At 38.6% G+C, this 24,267-nt stretch overlaps 1 protein-coding gene across 6 annotated transcripts in view; it reads right to left on the bottom strand.

Moving 5' to 3' along the window:
- The window catches only part of UNC79 (unc-79 subunit of NALCN channel complex), a 120,327-nt gene that overhangs the window by 45,075 nt on the left and 50,985 nt on the right, over positions 1 to 24,267 (bottom strand). For 3 of the 6 annotated variants that reach the window (XM_086613050.1, XM_086613051.1, XM_086613049.1), the window contains 8 exons: positions 21,230 to 21,516; positions 17,399 to 17,581; positions 16,399 to 16,561; positions 13,307 to 13,459; positions 10,630 to 11,853; positions 8,286 to 8,393; positions 3,941 to 4,057; positions 1,156 to 1,239 (listed from right to left, as the gene is read on the bottom strand). In XM_086613050.1, coding sequence (XP_086469176.1) covers positions 1,156 to 1,239; positions 3,941 to 4,057; positions 8,286 to 8,393; positions 10,630 to 11,853; positions 13,307 to 13,459; positions 16,399 to 16,561; positions 17,399 to 17,581; positions 21,230 to 21,516 — 2,319 coding nt within the window. The remainder of the gene's footprint in view (positions 1 to 1,155; positions 1,240 to 3,940; positions 4,058 to 8,285; positions 8,394 to 10,629; positions 11,854 to 13,306; positions 13,460 to 16,398; positions 16,562 to 17,398; positions 17,582 to 21,229; positions 21,517 to 24,267) is intronic. The other 3 variants (XM_086613053.1, XM_086613054.1, XM_086613055.1) reach the window with 2 other exon arrangements.

Genomic DNA, 24,267 nt, shown 5'->3' with positions numbered 1-24,267 from the left:
TCAATATATGCGGAGTCATGAGGACTTGTTTCACAAGAATAAGGCAGGTTTTAAACAAAAGTTTTACTAAGAATAGAAAGAAATATTTCTTTTACATACAGAGTTCAGTACTTCATAATTGTCCCCCGAGGTTTTGTTGGATATGAGCGGACACTGCCAAAATCCAGAATAATATTCGGTAATCATAGAATCATAGAATGGTTAGGGTTGGAAGGGACCTCAAAGACCATCCAGTTCCAATCCCTTGACATGGGCACGGAAACCCTCCACTACACCAGGTTGCTCAAAGCCTCTCTCATCTGCAAACTTGCTGAGGGTGATGTTAAATAGCACTGGCCCCAGTACTGACCCCTGAGGAACACCACTCATCACTGGCCTCCACTTGGACATTGAACCGTTGACCACAACTCTTTGAGTGCGACCATCCAGCCAATTCCTTATCCACCAAGTGGTCCATTCATCGAATCCATGTCTCTCCAGTTTAGAGACAAGGATTTCGTGTGGGACAGTATCAAATGCTTTGGACATAGGACATCATCCAGAATGCAAGGAATAGGAGTAGATTTTCACGTATATCTAGCCAGGTTTTTTCCCCTCTTCATGAAGGAATAAAGATCCCTCTACCATAACCTTGGAAGTTTCACTGTCATGTTCTCTAGATGCAAGTCCCAGGGCAACAGACAAATGCTAAAAGCTGTCATAATGCAGGTTACAATGTTGGAATAAGACTTAACTACTCAAAGTAAAAATGTCCTCTCTCATTCACTGAACAGTCGGAAAAAAACATGACTTAGGCAAAGAAGGTAGGTCACTGACCCACTGCAAGGCTGTAAGAAAATATGGATGTATTTCAGCTGTGAGGGAGAAGAGTTTATAAAGAAATGAGATTCAACCACACTCAGCATGCAGAGTCTTTTACTTCCAGGTTGACAGCCAAAACAAGTACTAGCAGGAAGTCAGTACTTCTCATCAGTTGTCCCTGTCTTGAATGAAATGTCTTGTTTAATAATTTTTCAATAATCTACATCCTGCAGGACAGTTGAGGGCTTTAATACAGCTGAAGGGAACATAAAATTCAGCACCATTTGTACTAAGCAAAAAAACCTTCCTGGCAGTCTCAGCGGAGAGATCAAGTCAAATGGACACTGAACTAACCTCTGATTCTTAGTGGTGGTCCCTCCAAGTCAGGGTTTAGGCAAACAGGGACATTGCACAGCCGCTTTCCATGCTGTATCTGCTCTGTGAACAAACACAGAACTTCAGTCTCCAGAACTATGAATGCAGCGTCTGTCACAAGCACCACAAGTCTTAAACAGTTAAAACAAGAGAAAGACAAACACAATAGCTATTGAAAACACAAATAAAAGAGTTAATTTTTTAAGTCAGAAAAGAGGAGAGGAGGGAGGGGGAGAGAAAGATTAAAGAAGTCCACAAAGGAAAAAGGACACAGATAACCTCATACCAAAGAAAGCATTTTAGAAAAGTGTCATTAAATAAGAAAGCAAGCGCTAACCATAAAGATTCAACATGATAAGGAATATATGAGTCACAAAAAGAAAAAGACAGTATTTAGAAATACCAAGAGACTAGAAGTCAGGTACAGTTTCTGCTGACAGAAGCTAGACATAAAATTATTTTATTTTACAGATAGTAAGCTTGGGAAAAAGAGAAATAAGAAAAGGAAAGAGACACATGCTACTTATCAATGTAGAAAAAAAAAACAATGCATGCATGAATCAAACACATATCATATACTTATGTGAGAAGACTATTTCCTGGTTGTTATACCTGAGTATAATGAGTCTTAAAATTGTAGTGTGACATTGAAATGACAAATAGTCACACTGAGTGTTTGTTCTGAAAACAAACACCTGTTTTCTGTCCAAATAATAATTTTATTTTGAAGCTAGTGGTTGAAAAAAAGACTGAGCCACGTAAAGCTTTCCAGAAAAGAACATTTTACTTTGTATCTCCATGCTTGGAGGCCTTTAGCTGGAATGAATGTTGGAGAGAAAAGTCATATATGTTGTGAAGAAAGCTAGTGAACATGGAACAAGATTAACAAGACAGAGTTCCTAAGTGGTTTTGAGTACTGACTTATCATAGAATGGTTCGGGTTGGAAGGGACCTCAAAGATCATCTAGTTCCAACCCCCCTGCTATGGGCAGGGAAACGCTCCACTACACCAGGTTGCCCAAAGCCTCATCGAGCCTGGCCTTGAACGCTTCCAGGGATGGGGCATCCACAACTTCTCTAGGCAACCTGTTCCAGTACCTCACCACCCTCTGAGTGAAAAATTTCTTCTGTATATCTAATTGAAATCTCCCCTCTTTCAGTTTAAAGCCATTGCCCCTTGTGCTATCACTACACAGCCTTGTAAAAAGTCCCTCTCCAGCTTTCCTGTAGGACCCCTTTAGGTACTGGAAAGCTGCTATAAGATCACCCCGGAGCCTTCTCTTCTCCAGGCTGAACAGCCCAACTCTCTCAGCCTGTCTTCATAGCAGAGGTGCTCCAGCCCTCAGATCATCTTCGTGGCCTTCCTCTGGACTCGCTCCAGTAGCTCCATGTCCTTCTTGTGTTGGGGACTCCAGAGTTGAATGCAGTATTACAGGTGGGGTCTCACGAGAGCAGAGTAGAGGGGCAGAATCACCTCCCTCGACCTGCTGGCCACGCTTCTTTTGATGCAGCCCAGGATACGGTTGGCTTTCTGGGCTGCCAGCGCACATTGCCAGCTCATGTTGAGCTTCTCATCCACCAGCACTCCCAAGTCCTTTCCCTCCGTGCAGCTCTCAATCTATTCTCCACCCAGCCTGTACTTGTGCGTGGGTCTTGTTCCTCTTGAATACAAACTAACTAATTCTTGCAGAATGAAAGCAGTAATTTTTTAATCTCTAAATCCCCGCCTGAGAAACTAGGTGATACGAGCTAAGTCTCTTCAATAAATAAACTCACCTGCTGACAGAACCAAAAAACTCATTGTTATCATTGACAAATTCTGGCCTTTAAGATTTAAGGATCTCATGGTGAGCATGCTACTCAGCATACTGGAGTAGAAAGGATAATCCTGAACGATATCATACCTTTAGCCATTCTTCAGCTACAAAATTTAGTTTGCTGGAACTTGACACTGAAAATTGAATTAAGCAAAAATTTAACTCAGCTGTTCAGAACTGGTGGTGAGATACTCATTCAGCATGCTAAGTTCCATATAATGTTTTAAGCATTCCTTTCTCTAGATGCATCTGGATCTGCTGATAAATTCCTAAGAACGATTCCGTACTGTCATTAACATGAAGATAACCAACAAAATATCTAGCATTTATGATAAACCAGAATGAATCCATTGTTTAGTGACATCTGCTATGAATTTGGTCATAACCAAAAATCTTTTATAGAAGAAAAAAAAAAACAACACACTTGAGTAATGAAGAAATTATGTGCTTAATTCAGTTTTCATTGCTTTGCATTCATCTTAAAGGGAGAAAAAACAAGTCAGTAAGTGAACAAAAACTCCAAGTGTTCTGTATGAGCTGGCAGAAACTTCGCTAAAGAGAAATAAAACTTCCTGGTAGAAGGCACAACTCCTTGGTGTACCAACACCATTGTAAACATACATGCATATAAGTGATTCATGTATCAGGGATGAAATCCTATACCTAACAAAATCAACAATGATTCTTCCATTCAATGAGGCCAGGAAATAATGCAAGTAATATGCAAAATTGTTGAGACACCACGGTACCAAGAGGGACTACCTCCCAAATATGCAACTATTCCAATTCATACCAGGTGAGAATCTGGTACTCACTATAAAGTTTCACTTTAGTCTTGAGACTGATTACTTATCTGCCATGGTAGAATAGAAATACTTTTGTAACAGATTGATACAGAAAGTAATTGTTTTAAGAAATAGACATAAAGAACAATAAATGCAGCTCACCAGTATCCCAAGTGCTGATATTGTGGGGAGCACTAGACTGGTGTTCCAGCTGCCTCTTCATTAGCTGGTTCATTGTCAGAGCTCCCAAAGAGCCTCTTTTCATTTGTCTGAACTGAGCTGCAAGTCAGAAACGCAAAAGGATTTCAGGAGCTCAGACAACATGTAAAACTACTCTTATTTCCTGATCTTACAAGCCAGCACGAGATAAATACTGAAAGGACAACGACTGCTTGCTCTAAGGATCTTGCTCAAGTCAATAAGCACTTTTCACATAACTACACAGTACAATTCTGGCCCCAACAACATCAGTTGTAAGTGACTTGGATTCAGGATCTCATCCACTATGTCAACTGTCAGTGCCTTTCTGTCTCCAAGTATCATGAAAACTCTTCAAAAACACTTGGTACCCGTGAAGTGGAAGGTACTACCCCAAAATCCCCATGCTGACAGGCGATAAATGTATACTTGAATCTCACTCACATACAATGTACGAAGGAAGGAAACTCTGCCTCCTCCCAGCAAAGTACGGAGCACTGCTCTGTCCATGCTTATCATAGGAAAACAAATTCACTGACTCTGTACCACCAGCACCCTTCATGGGTGACACAACCTGAACAGGCCTCCTAAATTACTCACCGCTCAGGCATACCACCTGTACATTATTCTGAAGTATGAAGCCAGTATGCCTCTGAAGATAGCTTTCTTTTGTAACTTCACTGACATTCTTCTTACATGGAGCTATCAAGCAACAAGCATTTGATCTTTCCTCATCCAGCTATTTAAAATACTTCTTTAAATGGACATTACTGTTTGCTTTAAGAGATGTGTCTCACTGGATAATGTTCCCATACACACACAAAAAAACAAACAACCAATTGTGGATTTAAAATTTAAGGCTTTTTTGGTCATGTATTTCTCAGTGCTTAAATGAAGGAAGAAACAGATCGTATACAACTCCTGACTTTCTTACATTTTTCTCCATTCATAAGAAAATTCAAATTGAACGAGCATAATACATTCACTTTGACAGTTGAGTTTGAGCACTATATTTCCACCACTGAAACCAAAATGATTGTTCACAGTATGAAGACAGAGTTTTAAGGCCCAGCTTGAACAAGGCATGTGAGACTGTTGATACGCATCTCCATGCAGGAAAGCTTTTAAAACGATGCCTTAAGTACATGTTTAAGCACCTTCCTCAACAGGGCCTTAAAGCAAAGGCAATGAAGAAAAATCTTCTCCTAATGATTATTTTCCTCTGCAACTACATTCACCATCGTTAAAAAGAGTATTAACATAGTATCAGGTAGTTCTGTTTTAAAATTCCAAACAGTAAACAGCTAAGCTCTGAAAATAAACCCAGCACTTCATATTATTAACTGTGATGAAGAAGTACAAACAGAGGATAAACGACAACTTTCAGAAAGCCCTGAGGGGTTGAGTGCCTTGGCCCTAAATTGGGTCTACTCAGTTTCTATCTGAGAGTTTCAAATTCAGAGAGAGCACTTCCTAACAAAACAAATACAGGCCCTGAGTAATAACCAATACAATGATAACTTCAGTGGGAATCTGCACATTGAAATTATTTTATTAGGTGAAGTATTTTATATTTTCCCCCATTGTATCCTTTCAATGTATCAGAGTGCATTTAAACTCTCTTCTTGGTCCAAGTACAAACTTCTCCAGCACTGCTGCAAAGCAGTACTTGTATAACTGAACTTCTGGAACTGAACCAGACCAAGAGACCATTCCATGTTTCAAAGTTATATCACAGCTGCCTTTCACAGCAAATTAGGAGAAAAATACAATTTCCATCATTTCCAGGGCAAGGATTTTAAATAGATGCTTTATCACTTTATCAAGCATAGAATTTCCTGATGAAAGAACAGCAATTAGCGTTAGAACTGACACGACTGCTTGGAGTGCAGATGACCGTCAAAATACAGAAAATTATCTCTTTGAATTTTCTTAACAGCTTTTGCGATTGTAATTAAAAAAATTTTATGCATATTTCACATAATCAATTTATTGTGAGCAGGTCTGGATTTCCAGGGTTATTTACCCGATCTCTCAAGGACAGGTATGATTTCATTGATAAGTTAAGGAAAAAAAAAAATCTAAGAAACAAAAAACCCAGAGAGCTGCCAGCCTTTGAACAGTGTTGGATCCAGGCTGATTGCTATGGACCAGCACGTGACTTTTCAAGCCTATGACTGACTAGTGGCATAGGGAGGGAAGTTTTCCTTTATCAGGTTTTCTACAAGAAATCTAACAATAAGATGATCAGTAACCTTCATATAGCAGCTGGTGAGCCTTTCATATGTTAGCTAGTGATCTGGTCAATCATCCCTCCGTTGCTGTGGAATTCTCTACCTAAGAAGAGAAGTCCAAAGGCAAAATCTTCCTATCACAGTTAATGATGTATGTTTCCTGCAGCCAGGCACTAGCTGTACAAGTAATGATATTATCTATTTGCGTTACACAAGTGCCTTGTGCTCACAGTCCTGATCGGGGCTTATTATGCAAAGCACTGTAAAGGCACATAGTAGAAGGTCCAAACTATTTCAGTCTAAATGGACAAGAAACACAATAGAAGCATTTATGCCCCTTTTCGCAGTTGGAAACTGAGGCACACAAAAAGAAGAAAGGAATATTTACAAAGGAACATAGGCTCAATATCATACAGATACTATTCCCAATTCCATATATTGGAACTTACAGGAATATCTAGGACTCAGTGAAACGAGACAGATATAGGTCTTAATTGGCATCTCTTTAGCTGCTTTACTGAGTGACATCTGTATTGTTAGGTGGCCAACAAACGTATTCTGGCTATGAGATGTGTCTCACGACATGAGATACTTGTGGTAGAACTGGAAAGGAAACCTCTAACTTGGAGTACTCATCTAGCATATCTAAAATAACATCTTCCTCTAATAGGCCAGACGCTCCTTCCAATTAAATCAGCAGATGCTGAAGTTCAGAAATTAAAATTTAACTTTTCTACAGCAATCTGAAATTGCAGTTCAGCAAGACGGTTGAGCTGATCTAGCAGCCCACTGGTATCAAAGCAGGTCATCGTTCGCCCTCCCTTTTTTACTAGTCAGAGTCCTGCCTCATCAACCTTTGGATGTGTTACTTAACATTACCTAGATGGACACGTCATTCTGGATTTTTTTAGTGTTCTAAGATGCCTCTACCTTCCGATGTTATCTATATCTGCTCTGTTAAGCCGTATGTCAATGTCTACTTAAACCAACCCAGTTCACTTTCTATTGAAATGGGTATGGGAGTTTCAGATTAATAGTTACTGCATTTCAGCCAAGAGTGGCATTTCAAAGCATTTTACAAAAACGGCAAGAGGTTTTTTTCCTAAGGTACAGCAAGAAATGTGCTGAAGACCACAGGAACAGCCCTGTGGAGCTCTCATCCTCTGCTTCTGTGCATTAACAGTTGACAATGGTTTCTCTCACTGGAAAATAAACATTCAGCTTTAGTGAAATACTGCTTTTAGCTCCTACCTACTTGTGCTGGTTTTGGCTGGGATAGTGTTAATTCACAGCAGCTAGTATGGGGCTGTGTTTTGGATTTGCGCTGAAAACAGTGTTGATAACACAGGGATGTTTCAGTCATTGCCGAGCAGTGCTTACACAGAGTCAAGGCTTTTTCTGCTTCTCACATCACCCCACCAGCAACTAGTCCAGGGATGCACAAAAACGTGGGAGGGGACACAGCTGAGACAGCTGATTCCAACTGATCAAAGGGATATTCCATACCATACGACATCATGCTCAGCATATAAAGCTGAGGGAAGAAGAACAAAGGGGAGGATGTTTGGAGTGAAGGCGTTTGTCTTCTCAAGCAACCGTCACGCAAGACAGAGCCCTGCTTTCCTAGAGATGGCTGAACATCTGCTCGCCCATGGGAAGTAGTGAATTAATTCCTTATTTTGCTTTGGTTGCTTGCACGGCTTTTGCTTTACCTATTAAACCATCTTTATCTCAACCCACAAGTTTTCTCACTTTTACTCTTCTGATTCTCTCCTCCATTTCACTGGTGGGGAGTGAGTGGGCTTAGTTGCTGTCTGGGGTTAAACCACAACAGTACTTTAAAATTCAAGGAAACCACATTTGTCAAATTTGGCATGTCAAAACAGAAAATCTTGAAGCCACTAACTGCTAAAATCCTACTGACCATCAAAGATTTAACAGATCTTGTGACATCCAACACAGCTGTACTTCCAAGAATCAATAAAACTCAGGGGAAGGCATTTGCCATACATGATATGCATCTGACACACAAATACAGCAACTCAACTTAATCCTCAAACCAGAGGTAAGCTTACTTGATATGGAAGAGTGACTACTTGTCTCTGGGACACCTGCTTCAAGGGTTGGTGCAGACGATGACTCTCTTGGCATTTCCAGTGTTGAAAGTCCTTTGGCAGCAGGATCTGCACACAAAAATTGTGCTTAAACTCTTGGTATTTAAAATCAACAAATATTTTCCATTCGCCTTCTTCCTAGATGCCTTATTCTTTTCAATCATCCATTCACCATGTGACATTCCCAGCAGTTTTAAAAGGATTCAGTGTGTGTGTCATAAGAATTATAGAGGCACAGGGATCTATCTACTCCTTAAAAATCACTTTTCAAAGGATTCTAACTGTGCTCTTTAGAGCTCAGAACTAATAAACGCACATAGAATTTGATTTTGATCACACTTACAGAGTAATTATCAGGACCATCAACATGGAAATAAAAGAGGTACCACTGATGTAAAGCTAGTTTAAGTGGACAGCTTCGCATTTTTCAAAAGCCTTCTCTCAAAAATGCTATAAGTTTTCATTCAAAAGGCTGCTGATCTAGCAGTTGATCCTAAAGATTCAGAGTTTAAGATTCTATAATTAAAAAGAAAAATAAACGATTAAAATTAATATTTTTCTTTCATGATAACTGATATTGTCAATGTGGGAGGAATAAAAGAAATTCTCAAGTGTTGATGATTGGTTTCAGTATATTCTGGAAAAATGAATATGTATCTCTGCTGTAAAAAGTCTCAGGCAGGAAACTCTATAGCCCAGCATTTTGCACTTGAAGAAACAACCCATTTGGACATTTAATTTGGAGATCAGTTATATCAGAAGTCTAAAACATATGGAAGTATAATAGGCTGACAAATCTCAAATAAGACTTTGAAATTATAATCGGCTCATTATGATGGCAATATTAAGCCTACTTAAATGAATTGCAACGCATATGTTGTCAAATCAACTAATCTATAAGGCTAGACAAAGCCAAACAGAACATAAAAGATACATTAAACTACCCAAGTCACTAAATTACCCAGTTATCTGAGTTGCCTGTATCAACCTGTGATGTAAGCGAGCACTTAATGAGTCACTGTGAATGTTTTATGCTCCCCTTGGATAACAGATGCATGCAGCCAAATGATCATCATATATGTTATAACCCTAGATTCCACATGGTGTTTCAGAACTGGGACAGCACTTCCAAGCATGACAATGTTAGTTACTGCATGAAAACTGGCCGTTACTAACAGTCAAAACAGCTTTAGAGTCTAATTGGACAATTCTTTCATGACCATTCTTCTCTAAGAATCTATGTGAAAGGTTCAAAAGCACTGAGCTCAATTTTGTTTTTACAAAGTTCCAGCTTACTGGAACTACAAATGGGACAATAAGTCTGAAACATAATAGGAATATCATAACTATGATCACAGAAGTGAGGTCAGGAATGCATAAATATTCCCCCTCACTTCACTGGCAACAAAGAACTGAAGTCTGAAGGATTCTTTCCTTTTTAAATTAATATGTTTAAAAAAAGACTGTTAAAATTCTAATAACCAAAAAATCCTGGAGGGAAAAAAAAAAAAAACAGCCAAAGAACAGGCAGCATCATACAGTTTTGAAAACTGTTTTTTACACATCTGATTGGAAACTGAGGAAACGGCTAAAACACACTTTCTCTCCATCTGAAAAATACAGCAACAAAATCCTGTATTGAAATGACCTGAAAAAACTTAAGATATACAGAAATACTGTATGGTTTTCCCCATGATTGAACTTCAAATCTTTAACACGAGCCTTGTAAACTTTGTGGATACCCAGTACAAAGAAGGCTACAAAAAGTTTCTAGTGTATAAAAACAAACCATGTGCATGTGTCTGATCCTAAATGCAAACTGGGGTTAATTCTAGGTGCTCTTAGTTCTGAAGTCTACAGCCTGCTAAGCTTTACACTTCGTGATCCAGTTTGCTTTCCACTGCCTTATGCTTGCAGAAGAAACAAAGGCCAAAAATCATTACAAACAAAAGAGAACCAGTGTAGCATGGACTAGATCAGCAGGATAAAAGGCACAGAAGTATGACAATTTTTCTGACTCCCCATGTAAAGTTTCACTCCCAAACTCAGATATCAGAGCCAATATTTTTGTCACTGAGCTCCACTTCCTTTGCAAATGGGCCCTCACACATGCACAATACCTGCATGGTTAGCACATTCCTTGCGAGAGAGAAATCCCTGAAAGGATCCAGTTAGCTCAGACCACATCAGATGCTCTGTAATCACATCCCTCCCTAGACATATACACATCTCTCCCTACACTGGTCTGTAACTAAAACCTTCACACGGTAATAAGGCTTTTGATCGGGTCAGTGATTGAGCTCACCTGCCTCCTTCTGCTCTCCCAGCTTGTCCAGAATGTTAAAGGAAATGTCCAGGTATTCTCTCTGAATAGCGCTCACAGCAATCTTCCTCTGCTTCCTCTGGCGAGGAACAATCTGAATCTTAAATTCTGACTCCTCAGTCTCCTCTTCTTGTTTCTGCTCTGTGTTTTGTTCGATGTCAGACTCTGCGTTGGTATCAAGTTTGTCACTTTCTGCCTGGTTTTCAGAATCTTCAGGGACTTTAATAAGGACTGTCTTTACATTTGGGCTTGGAATTGGTCCACTAGGTCTAATTTCCTCCACACTGAGCTCAGAGTTATCATCAAGGGACATTTCTGGAAGAGCAAATGACTTCTGCAGCAGGTCCCTTTTCTGTTTCAGTGTTAGTGGGTTCCCACAGGACACGTCCTGAAGTTCTTCCAGCTTAACTAACTCTGAAGAGTCCTTTTGATCTTTGGGAGAATTGGACAGGATCTCCTCTATTCCTCCTGAAGCACTGTTGCTTGTATCCTTAGAACTAAAGTCTTTGGAGCAATCTTCAATGCTGAACTGGACCAGTGGAGTTGTGCTGAGGCTGAGTGCAGAGATATTGATAGGAGTTGATGGAGACGATGCAGCAGTTTTGCCAGAGATCTCATCATTCAGCTGGTTTGTTGTTTCTTCTTCTTCATCACTCTCCACTATTCTAAGGGGAGGAAGTGGTTCAAAGACTAAAGAGTCACTGTCTGAAGTGGAGAGTACTGAATGCTTTTCAGGACCCGATGTTGAGTCAGAAGACAAATCTATCAGATCTAAATCTTCCTTGAGACTATCAGGTTTAACCGGAGAGTCCACTTTCACTTCATAGGTTTCCATGCAGTTTAGCCTAACTTCTGGTATGACAGGTCTTCTTGTTTCCTGGAAACTCTCTGTACGAGGAAGATTTTCTTGTGTTTCTATGTTTTCAGCTTTAGTAGAAGAATTCTGCCGAGATCGTCCATAATCACTCTGCCTGTGTATGGCGTAAGCAGCAGGGACAGGGGGTTTTTCTAAGTCACACCGGTCTATGCAGGACTTCCTGCGATGTTCATCTAATGAAAACAACAGGGAGTCTGCATTCCCTATATCAAGAGATTTTTGTTTCAGAGCACGCAGTTTTTTTTTCTGAATGCTTTCTTCTCTCACACAGCGTAGAATACTGTCTTGTAAGGCCCCCGTCTCTCTATATTCAGCCAGCTCTATTTCACCTGATTAAAACAGAAAGAGCTAATACTACCTCAGTTGGAGACTTCTGGCAGATATCTTTATCTCACAATTCAACATGACTGGCATTTCAAATACAAACCTGGTATTAGCTGAAACTGTCTAGATTTTGTTTTAACCTCAGAGCCACATTACATAGATTTTTACAGTGAACAACAAGAACAAAAACCCTACTATTTGGATAGCAGGGTTTATTTAAATTCTATCCAAATTCTACTCATCCTGGACAGATGCACCCTGAAGACAGATTGTTTAACCTTATGCATTGAATAGTAGATGGCACAGGCAAGTTCCTTCTACAGACACTTGAGATGGCTGCATTAGGCATGAGATGAAAGAAGTGAGCTAGACAGACCACTCGGAAGAGGTTTTAGAATAATTCTGGACTACAGCATCGTGGACATAATTCGGACATCAGCATATATGAGAGCATACCTACATGTTATTTAATGCAGCAAAGTGGGCTTAAAATGGATGCTTCTAATTTAAGAAGCAAGAATAGCAATAGCAGTGAGGATGTGGCAGCACAAGCCTGAGGTCAGACAAGTGTTCAGAGAACTTTTCCCCCAGTGATCCTACACCCCAGCAGAGTCTAGCAACTATCACACCACATAGTTGCTAGACTCTCCCTGTCCTAGGGAGGTGTAAATAGTTATACTTGCTGGTACTACCACTGCATCAGTATTTTACGATGTGAACAAATCCATTGAGAACATTTTAAAAGTTTATCGCTGTTATTATTACGAAAGATGTATTTTCACATAAAACAGAACATTCCTGATTATTATTATCCCCATATTTCAAAACGCTCCACGCATGAATTGCCATGCAAAAAAAGCAGTGAGAAAAATTCAAGTAGATGTTTGCTCTAGTCAGAATCATTCCGCCCTATGCAAACACCTGAAAGAAAAAAATGCAGGTAGGTGTGGTGGAAATGTTTTCAGGCTTTTTTAGAGTATTCATTTCAGAAACCTAAATTCAAAACCAAAATCCTTCCTATTTTGAAACCACCAAATGACCCTCGTTACCAATGGAAAACTGTAATATTTGCAGCAACAACAAATACGCTTACCCTAGAGTTCCACTTCATAAAAAAAATAAATTTCTGGAAAAAAATAAATTTGAGTAAAAATCTTCAGCCCAATAGTGGAAGAAAATAGCAACAAATCATTTTAAACATTTTTACATTCAGAAGATCTTAAAGTTTCAGAAAACAATTGCTGATTTTAGCTATTCTGCTTTTAGAGTGCCTACTTCAAGGCTCCAGTAAGAGAATTCATTCAGGGAAATGAGGTGTACCTGCTCTCACAAGTCAGACCGAGTCCTTGTATTTAAATTAAGCAGTACAACAAGCTCTACAAAGAAAAGTGGTAGCCTGAAACTAAGAGTAGGAAATTCTATTTCTGCATGAGTTTATACTGACAAAACAATTCATACTTCTCTGAGCATTCATCTCAACTGGTTGATATTTCACCATTTTGCTGCCACCAATTCTCTTCAGTCTTGCAAAGAAAGTTTGAGATTCTTTATTGCAAGGTCCAGTTGGTGTATCATGAATATCAGATTCATCAAAAACACTGTCTTCCTCTGCTGGAGAAAGGAAAAAACTTTATTACTCTTAAGAGAGTGAAATTCCTTGAATGAAAAGCTGTCTGTGTAACAAAACCTCAGCTAGTTTCAATTAAACTTGAATTGGAAAATGAAGAATCATCTGAAGCTCACAAGAAAACTTCTATCTCCGGTATAACTTGGCCATTCTTGTTACCTCTTGTATTAAGATCAGAAAGGACAGAAATAAATGAAAAGTAGGTTACAATGCAAGAAAAGTATATCAAAGCTTTTACCATTCTAAGCTATCTTTCCTACTAATAATAGTACAAGTTCTTTATATGGAAGAAATAGAATATATCTGCCTACCGACTTGAGTAAATAACTTCTATAGTGCTCAGTGAGAAATGATAAATTGAAGAAGATTAACATTAGTACAAGAGCTGAAAGGTCAGTAATAAACAAGCAAAACAGGAAAGTGAAAAAAGAAGAAATGGATAAGTTTGGGAAGCCGGTATTAGTAATAGAGTAAGACCTATGAGTATGAATTATGAAATTATTGATCTAAGTAGTAATAGTAAAACATTATACTCTACTTTGAGACCTACTGATCAAAAATGGCAGACAGTGAGAAAGATCCAAATCTATCTACCCATCAGAAAATAACCACATCATCTGTATGAAATGGCTATAAAAAAAGAAACTAAAAAAGGAAAAATCCGTACCTAATAGGCATAGAGATTCATCTCCAAGGAAATAAGAAACACTACTGGGACAATACAGAAAACAGAGCACTCAAGAAGAAACAAAAACATTTGCCTTGTTTATTCTAGCAAGCAAACATGGAGAAGGAATGCATTTGGCATCTAGGGATGAAAAGGCAGGTAAGCCAAAGAGTTAGAATGGCAAAAAAATGAAGACTTAAATCAGACATTAATGTCTTCAACTTCGAAATTGGTGGAAAATTTCTACTACACATGGAGCTATGGAACTGCCACCTAAGAGCATCGGGGATAAGATACCTAATTGTTATGATGAACCCATACAGATCAATCAAAGCTGATAGTAAGAATTTCTACAGGGACTGGGTTTAATAAGTTAGGAGATCACTTTTAACATCATGTCCTATGTGCCTAACTTATTCTTCCCTTTGGCAACAAACGCTTCTTCTCACTAGATTTATCATCAGCTCTACAACAGCCTGTACACTTGCCATGATCCCACAACAAAGCCTGGGAGAAAAATTAGGAAAAAGGTTCAATAGTGGGAAAATCCATCTTTAGCATAGGGATTCTTGCTGCTTGACAATGAAATCCTCACCTGTTGATCACCTAAAACCACCTTTGATGATGACAGCAGCACATACACTACCCAACAAGAGATTAAAGAAGCCTCCTTAGAAACTGTGGGAAAGGCTTCAACTTTTCAAGTCCTTATGGAATTATATTGTCTGCTTCTTGCAGGTGGAATAAAACTTTTCTACATCCTCTTTTTTTCTGCAGCACTTCAGCAAAGGAGAAGAATCAGCCCTACGATTAAGTCAGCATTTACAGAGTAAAATTTTCCCATTTATGGTCCTTTACCTCTAAGAAGCCCAAAGCCATTCACAACAGCTCTGGAAAGGAAGTAAATATTATTCTCCTTACTTTAAACAGGGAAACAATGATGAAATGAGACACAAGGCCACCCAGGGAATCAATGTTGAACATGAGATTGGAACACTGAGTTTTCTAAACCTAACTTGGCACTTACTGTGAACAGCAAGCTGGGTACTTAGGCACCTCGCTTTGTCTTAGAAGCATCTCAGAATGAATCCAGAAACTGAAGCCATTTTATAAATGTCTCACTACTACCCTCAGCATTCTTAAGTCATTATGAATTAAGTCATTAACTCAGCTCAAAACAAAGACAAATTCATAGTAAGTCCACAGTTATCTGAACCTTCTAAGCCCTCCTCTAGCAATACAAAACCTCCAAGTGAGTGAGAATATGGAATACATCATTTACATCCATTTTAAGGTTGCCTTAATTTGCTAAAGCTGAGTAATAGGGTGTTCAGGTAAACAAAATTTTGTGTTTTTGTTCTGCTGGATATCTTTTCATGAGCAACAAGTAGCAAAAGAGGAAAAGGTACTGACATGCATAAAGAGTCTTGTACTCTTCAGAAGAGTTTGCTGCACACTAGGAAGACTGTTTGAGAAGAAGGATGTAAATAGTAAATGAGCAGCTAAAAGGCAAAATATCTGAAAGGCAGCTACAGATTAACATCAAAAGAACCTGTTGAACTCTGATCATAAATACTTACCACCTACTAAGTATTGGCTGCGTAAGGAACTATGCTCAGCAACACCATGTTATTTCAAGCCCCAATCTTACACCAGTTCACACCATCACAGTACCTCTGTTACAGCTAGCAAACACATAGAGTTAACAACCAGATGCAGACTCTGAGTTGAACCGTTCTATTCTGCCTTTAGACATCTATACCATGTACATCTGCATGTAAGCTAGTCAACTTCAGCTCCATTTACAGAGAAAAGGAAACTACAGACTGAATTCATAATTTTCTCTTTTCAACACGAAATATTTGCTACTACATCACATCATTATTTTACAGTATAATCAGAATGCGGTGTCAGGCTGGTTGCACACCTTGTGCGTGGGCATGATCAGTCAATATTGTAATAGAACGGCCAAGGACTATCCAGGCATGGTGACTGAACTACTAAGTCTAAGGTACACTCCCTCCAAGAGAAGTCAGACCACTGTGCTAAGCCTAGCCTACAGAAAAATTGTGATTTTTTTTTTTTTTTTTTTTTTTTACTGCAGATGGCTATAGCTGGTCAGATAAATCACATCTTGGACTTAATTCTGAGTATTAAGTTCTAAAATTCAGACAATATTCACCCATTTCTACAACATCTGCAAGACTTAATGAATTAAATCAATGACTATCATATAAGTGAGAGTGTTAAAAGTACCTTTTTCCTTTTCACTGTATCGGCTTATGTTACTGTTGTCACTATACAAAGGACCAGCAGTTGCATGGGGCTTGCAGCTGTGATATTGAGCGTTGAGGGTATTGACTGTGATATGGATTAGGTGAAGTACGATCTTGCTGATTTCACAGTCTCTGTAGGGGTACTGTTCAGTGAAAGAGAAGAACTTCAGCTTAAAAACTAACTTTTCTCCTTGGATAAACATGTAGGCAGAAAAATCACAAGAATATTGTCAGCTGGATGCCCTTTGCCTTCCTTTAATCATACATTTCTAAATACATCGTGAGAAGGAGGACTGTTTTCAGCTTTGTACAGAGAATTATTTGAAAAAATTTAAGAAAAATACCTATTAGTAAGATTTAATATATTGTTTTCTTGACTTTTATATGACAAAACAAGCTACCAATAATAATGCAAAAAGACTCTCATCAGAACTGTTCTCCAAATACTCAATTTCAATCAGCATGTTATCATTCATTTCTAGTGTCTCCACTTCCTTGTATGTGCTATAGACCTACCAGAAATTTGTAAAGCATATCAAAAGTACTCACAGCTCCGTGTTAGTGCATAAATGCACATTACATTTTAACAACACTTCCTAAAAAGCATCACTTAACTGAAGAATACAAGCTCTTAAGCTGATCTCTCCCATTTAAAGTTACTCAATTTTTGAAAAACTAATTCTAAGTTATTCAAAATACTATTCATTGGAACTTTATATAGCATTTTCCTATTTTTAAATCTATATTCTTCTTTCTCAGGTAACCATGTGAAAGATAATACAGACAGCAGAATAGGTCAGTAGCCCAGATGAAAGCCTAACTACTTCAGACATTGAAATTAAATACAGTGAGTAATCAAATTAAAAAAAAGTGTTCTTTACAGTTCCTTGCACTTGCATTGCAGTCAGGTGTTCCCTGTAATAACTTTCAAATGGAAGTGTAAATTTTAATGTAGACAGTGTCTTTCTAAGACCACTCACCTTATAGAGAATGACAAGCAAAGCCTTTAACCACATCTGCCGAATGTGAGGTTTGAGGGACCAGAGGGAGCAGCGAGGAGGCTGCTGAAAGTAATGCCTTAGCTGAGGACAAGTGCAATATTTCAACACCTGCACAACCAAGGGAAGAAGATGTTTTCCCAGGTTGATGTTATAGTCCATCACCTGAAAAGAATATCAACACAGGAGTTAGCTCACCAAAATCAAATCCACTGATGTTGAAAAGCAAAATAACTAATACAGTTGAAAAGCAAAATAACTAATACAGTTGAGATATTAGTTAAGTGAAAAGAAACAGACATTTTTAAGGAAGTTTCACTATCAGTTAGAAACTTTCTGCCAGCTTGCCAGGTTCTCATTTTAGCTAGTTAGACAAAATGAAACAAAAGAAGATGTGTTCTGAAAGCCTTTCATCCCGCACAGTCTAAATTTTAACATACATTGGCAAGTTCATAAAATATATTATGCTGAGATAGCCTTGTATTATGGGACAAGTTGATCATGCTTAAACAGACAAAACCATATTACGTATATCCCAAGTTTAACACATATGATGCAACCGTGGGGTTTCTTTGCGGAGGAGTGTATTTTGGTTATTTGGGGGTTTTATATTGACACTGCATTGCTAGTTTCCATTATTTTCTCATCAGGTCTGCAACATTAGATGGTGGGTTTTTTAAGCCTCATGTTCTGGAATCAGGTAATGAGACAAGAATCCCACTCTTCACTATAGCAAAGATATGACTGTGTCTGCGATATTATGCAGAAAGTCTAAGCATGCAAATCCTAAAGGACTGAAGAATAAAACTAATGAAAAATATCTTGCTCTAAATAAAATGCTCATCAATTTTAAGTGGTGATGGTGCTTAGTTGCAACAGACAAGTTGCTATTACTGCTAGTCATAAGTCTTGCCTCCATCATGACCTTTGAAGACCATCATGCTATATGGCGCCTACTATCCTAGAGGTTTGAATCCTGATGGTTAAGTGCAGTATGGTCATATATTCCCACTGTCCTGACACAACTGTGTTCTTGATTGAAACTTCATTTCTATTTTTCATTAGCTTCTCGTCAGTCGTGCAACATCAGCTATTTTTATTTGAAGCCATGTGTCCTGAGATCAGCAGCTAAACTAGACCATTACAAGAATCCACAAAGCCCTTGTCTTTGATGCTGATCTACATACTGTTTGACACCCAGGAAGGTACAACAGCAAGCCAAGCAAACTTCAGCACATCCCTCAAGATCTAACACGTCCCTGCAATTTCAGCAGACTTAGTGCACTATATCAGGAGCCCTCTACATCTAAACAGACGCAAACATCAGTTTCATCTACATCATCCATTTTCTTCAGGTCTGTATTTCTTTTTTGTTTGTTTGTTTTATTTTTATTAACACAAAGGGATGAGCCTAATTTACAAACACGGAACTCATCTCTCAAGTTCCCTCCTGAACAAGCTGACTAGTTTTTCCCTGTAAAATTCTCTATTTCAATGTGCAGCTGTCTCAAATTTTTGTGCTGCGTGCACAGAGCTAAATAGATGAATCCCATCTCTATCCATGTAGGGTTAGCCTGTTGAACAGATGATATATAATCACCAAATATGGTGATTGCAGTGCAGTGCCTTGGACCATCAGGGTGAGATACAGATTCCTAACAAAGCATGGTTAGGAAAAACTCATCCGTACAAGGAAGACAGAGCCCTGCCTTAACACAGCACATACTGTAATGGAGACATCTCTCAAGTCGAGCAGGCCCATTTTTTCAGTTGTCAACAGGAAGATCTGGAATAAACGATCTTGCAAATGCTGAGCAGAGCTAAGCCTGGGATGCCGAGCAGCGCGCCCGGCACTGCTGGCTTCACCCCACCAGCAGGTCTGTACAACATTGCCACCGTGCGGGGCCATACCGCACTGACTGCGGACAACAAAACTTGGCCGCTTCTGCTGCCTGGCGGAGAAAAAGGCATTTTATGTTTTCAAGAACTCCAAATACCCAGATTTTACGATGCAAAATACTAAGACACATTTGATTTTTTTTTCTTGAACTGACCATTCCAAGCAAGCTTGGAATCAAAACGGACAAACCAGCAAGTCAGCCCAATCCCAGCCTTTGTGGAGCTGATTGGGGAAAGCAAATATCTATCCTTAGGGGAAGGAGCAAAACTGAAATAGATCTCTTAAGAGCTCCACACTGAGTTTTCACTCTGTAAGCAGATCTTTGGATTTCAAATAGCATTTTTCTTGCAGCAAAGGAGATTGCCAAGACAAAGAGGCCCTACAGCTAAGAAAAAAAAAAAATCCCCCTCAAAATATAAATTAAAGTTTTGATGTCTACTACATGGAGAAAAATCCTGGCCTACGGAAGTTCTCAAATGTCATTTGACGTCAGAAGAGTCAGCATCCAACTCTGCTTTTCAAACAGAGATAGTGAATTTGGTTATCCTGAGACATTTTGAAGGCAGAAGAGGAAAGGCAGGGGATTATATTTAGAGTTGCAGTAAGTAGTACTTCTGCAATCAGGTCAAGTTATGAAGACTGAAGTCTGGGAATTCGAACTTGGAAAACATGTAGAAAAATGTGGAAGCTACTGCCCAGTGACCTCAACTGCTACTTCCAGACTCTCAATAAAACGGTAACAGGCCTGAACCCCCTTTTACAGGCTTCAGCTTAAAACTGTAAAAGTAAATGATTAACAGCAATGGTGCACCAAGACAATGGAATGGGATGCACTTGTAGCTACCCAGTTTGCATTAACACCTTCTATTTTGCCTGCTGAAACACAGATACCTGACTTCAAAAAAATCACTGCTTCCAATGTCAAACCAGAAACTTCTGACAAGAACTGCAGATACAGAAGAGGCCAGGACAGCTTTGAGAAATGTTTGAAGGTTGTAACCTTCAATACAGTGGGCATTTTAAGAGTTGGGGCAGAGAGAGATCTGAAATCATAGCCCGCGCTCTCCCCTGTGGTAATCTTTTATTAGAGATTCTGACAAGGAAAAAGAGTGGAAGTTATGACGATGCTTCATCACAAATAGTAAGAACACTTTGCAAGTGTGAAATGTTTTTCAGCCTAGCATCATAAACTGCTCTATCAGTAAGAATTAAGTGAGCCTTGTGAGGTAGGAAATTACAGTCCTCCTTACAACACGGAAAAAGAAGGCAAAAGGCAAGGATGTGCTCAGTCACTTATCATAGTGATACAGGCAGAAGTTCACCAGGGTGGCACCACGCACCACTCCCTAGGAAAAGGAGAACACAAAGTCCTGGTGCACTCTAAGGAAGAAGGAGGATGAGTCTCCTGCAAAGTGAAGGCTGTCAAAGAGTTTACAAACCATTCATGCAGGGAAACATGAAGAGCATATGCGTCCCACGTTTTCCTGATGGGAAAGGAGGAAATGACACATGAGGAAAGTCAGGCATTCAAAGGCTAGGGAAAGAGGGCCAAGAGGTTTGGAGCAGTCTCTGATTTTTCATACAGTAGTAGTATTTCCATGCCTGCATGCACATAAAACTGTTTAGAGTACTAGAAGTTATAAATTAGCATACTTCTATTTAACTATTTACTTTTTAACTGCAAAGCACAAACCTATAGAAAGCGCTTGATTAGGCTACACGCAACCTCTGACAGTAAAGAACAACCAGCCATTCTTGTTTCCAAATTCTTTCATCAACTGAAGAGGTGTTAAGAAGGTTCAAGTAGGATTATGGCACTCAGCCAGTATTTTGGAACAAAGAAAGTGGTGCTACCACCATTTCAACACGGCAATGAGAAATAGCTGCACAAAGTAGTAAGCGCCTTCACCTACTTGCGCTATTCCAGCAATAAAGGCATTAAAGCAGGTCGAAATACGCATTTTTTGTGGTGCAATCATAAAGCATCCTTCCTGCTGATCATAACCAAGCAGGACGTACAAATGGCGCTTGACTGTGTTGAAAGCTTTAGCGCTGCTGATGTCTGACTCAGCGCTGCTCTCATCCTTTGCCATGAACTTCATTAGCACGGTAATTAGCTGGTGGACAGTCTGGTGATCTATCCCAGCATCCTCTGGCAGCAGGTCTTTTATTGTATTATCATTCTCTGGGGAGGGTTGTCCTACGGGTACAAGAGAGACACTGTTATCAGACACTGGATAAGACTATAAACAGGGTACAGAATACAGCAGAATTTTTTTCCAGAGTTCATTGCCCTATTTCTGCCCAGAAACACATGGTGAGGTCACAGGAGATAGGCATGCATTTCTGAGGGCGTTGTTCCTCTGTTGCCTCAGGCTCAACAGCACATTAACATCCACTGTGTCCACTGAACTCCGTTTCTCAGCTTTCCCATGTTTAACCAAGCTGCTTATCTTCCCATTCCAGTGCATTTCTGCGAAATTGAGTGTCATTATTCCTTCACACCTATGCATTAAAGAACCAAATCCCACCGCTACCAAATTCTCATCTGGCATAGTTTTCAGTCTTTCCTCTGCAAACGTTAGTGGATATTAGTGTTAGCAAGTGAAGGATGTACAAAATGGCAGAGATGGAGAAAATTCTACCAAATAATGATTAAACAGAGAACGAAGACTTCCCCTTTTATCATTGAGTCCATACTTATCTAAAAACTTGGGCCTAAACATAGGCACTATAATTTATTAGGTTCTGGGACACTTTGATGACTTTTTGTCAGAGAAGAAGCCTAAGACTTGGTGTATAAACACTGAATGGAAATAATCAATCAGTAACACTTTGCATGGGAATACGATCATGTGAAAGATGAGAGGCTACTTACAAAGCACGAGGAAGCTTGGGTGCTGGCTATAGCTATCCTAACAAAAACACACACACTGCAAATAACTGTTCTCAACTGGGCAAGTATTCACATTTTCATAGGTCAATGTGTGGGTTTTTTTTAAATACAGTATTTCCAGTTACTTTTAGAACCATTTATCATTACTAGAATTCTCTAGTAATTGCCTTTGGAGTTATGCTCTTCCAACTCATCCTATGTGTAAGGCCTTCTTTTAGTGTTTAGCGGTTCCTAAAGATCTATGTTATACTAACACCAGGAATTGAAGTCATAAAAAGCAGCAGCTATGTCGCACATCAGTATATCAGACTCTTTTTATTAAATAATTCTGAATAAATGTACGGCTAAAGTACAGTAAAGTATATTATTCCAACATGTTCTATTTTAAAACAGTAAATTAAATACTTCTATATGCATTATATGCAAAATAAATAAAATTATTTCCACTAGGAGGATAATCAACAAAGGGAACAGAAAATACTATTTTGGCAGCATCAAAAGGGGGTGATATTTGAAAATTAAGTTTTTATGACACCATTAATTTTAGTTTGTTCATTAAACACTATAGCTGTTAATTAAAATTATTTGTTACTAAAATGTATTCTGGTGTATTTTCTGATCCTTGGTTAAAAATCTGTCTAACAGTGAATAACTGAGATCAAGTAAGCTGGTATGAAGCAGAATTACACAATGATCTACTCGTTTTCATTTCAAGGAAAAATCCTTTCAGCTATTGAACACAGTCCTTACTTTTGCAAGAACAGTTTAAATTGAAGTTTACAGGACAAACCCTACAAGCAAGATTAGCTCAAAGTATAATCCTAAAATTGCTCCTGCATGTCTATGTCAGGGTTAATAGCCAGCAACTAATATCCTCTTACTCTGTTAGAGTTACTTACATGTCTTAGGGTTTATGTAAATTCATAGCTATATATTTATAGTAAATGCTAAAAATTATTTTAATATTCTAATTTACCCATATTCTCAATGTAATACGCTGTTCTGACAAGGGACTCCTTTGCTGGTGCTGCATCTATCTTGGGTTCTTCACCAGCAAAACTGCAGTGTCCATAATATTTTAAATAATTTTGAAATATCTTCCATTTTATTGGTGGGTGAGCAAAGGGGTTTGTTTGATGGGCTGTTTTGTTAAGCATAGGAGAAGGTTGCTATTTCTATGAAAGGTGGAAATGAAAACTAGGGGAGGGGAATTTTCAGAATCACTTCTATTAAGAATAGCTTTCCTTTACTGGTCTTATTTTAGCAAAAAGAAACCATGAACTTCATATTATATAATATTTTTTACTCCAAATAGTTTTCACTGTTTTTTTTTTTTTTTTTACAGAAACCTTCCTTCAAAAATAAAATTCTCGATCCAAAGTTCTGCTGGACCAAGATTTGCAGATGCAAAAAGAAAACAATACATTCTGGAATAATCAGAATAAGAAATACAGCACGTACTATTTTCAGAAGCACATTAAGAATGTATACAGAAAATAACTTTAGCTTTGTGGACATCGAATGAGAAACAATCTTTCCACACATTATACTCAGGTTAAAGTTTTCCATGAAATTGTATTAAAAAGACACTATTTTCATACAGATATACTAGACTGTTTTCTTCTGCTCTACTTATTTTCATTTCTATTACATGTTGTGAGATTTTCCATAAAACAAAGAAGGAGATAAGATGAAATGAGTTAAAGGAATTGTGGAGCTCTAAATAAATCCTAGTTCTCCAATAGAACCCAATGAGTACTTAATCTGAAAAGATTAACCTATTTTGCTTTCACTTGCTGAACAATATAATTTAGAAGCTCAGTGAGAAAATACTCAATTTTGTCATGAGCTCGTAATACTAACACTAGTTAACCAACACTTCCCAGGACTTTCCCTGACATTTTATTTTCCAGAAATATTATTAGATTTTCTGAAGCATTAAAACCTCATTTCTCATACTCTACCCTCACTGAAGTCTATATAGCAGGACACACTGAACAGAGCTTCACCCCGAGTAGTCTGTCATAACTCTACTAAGGATCAAGTCTAGTGAAT

This window comes from Tauraco erythrolophus, chromosome 6 (genome assembly GCF_009769465.1).
Source record: "Tauraco erythrolophus isolate bTauEry1 chromosome 6, bTauEry1.pri, whole genome shotgun sequence".
NCBI classification, from domain to species: Eukaryota; Metazoa; Chordata; class Aves; order Musophagiformes; family Musophagidae; genus Tauraco; species Tauraco erythrolophus.
Note: the sequence above shows the minus strand (reverse complement) of the source record. Positions and strands in the feature narration are given on the sequence as shown.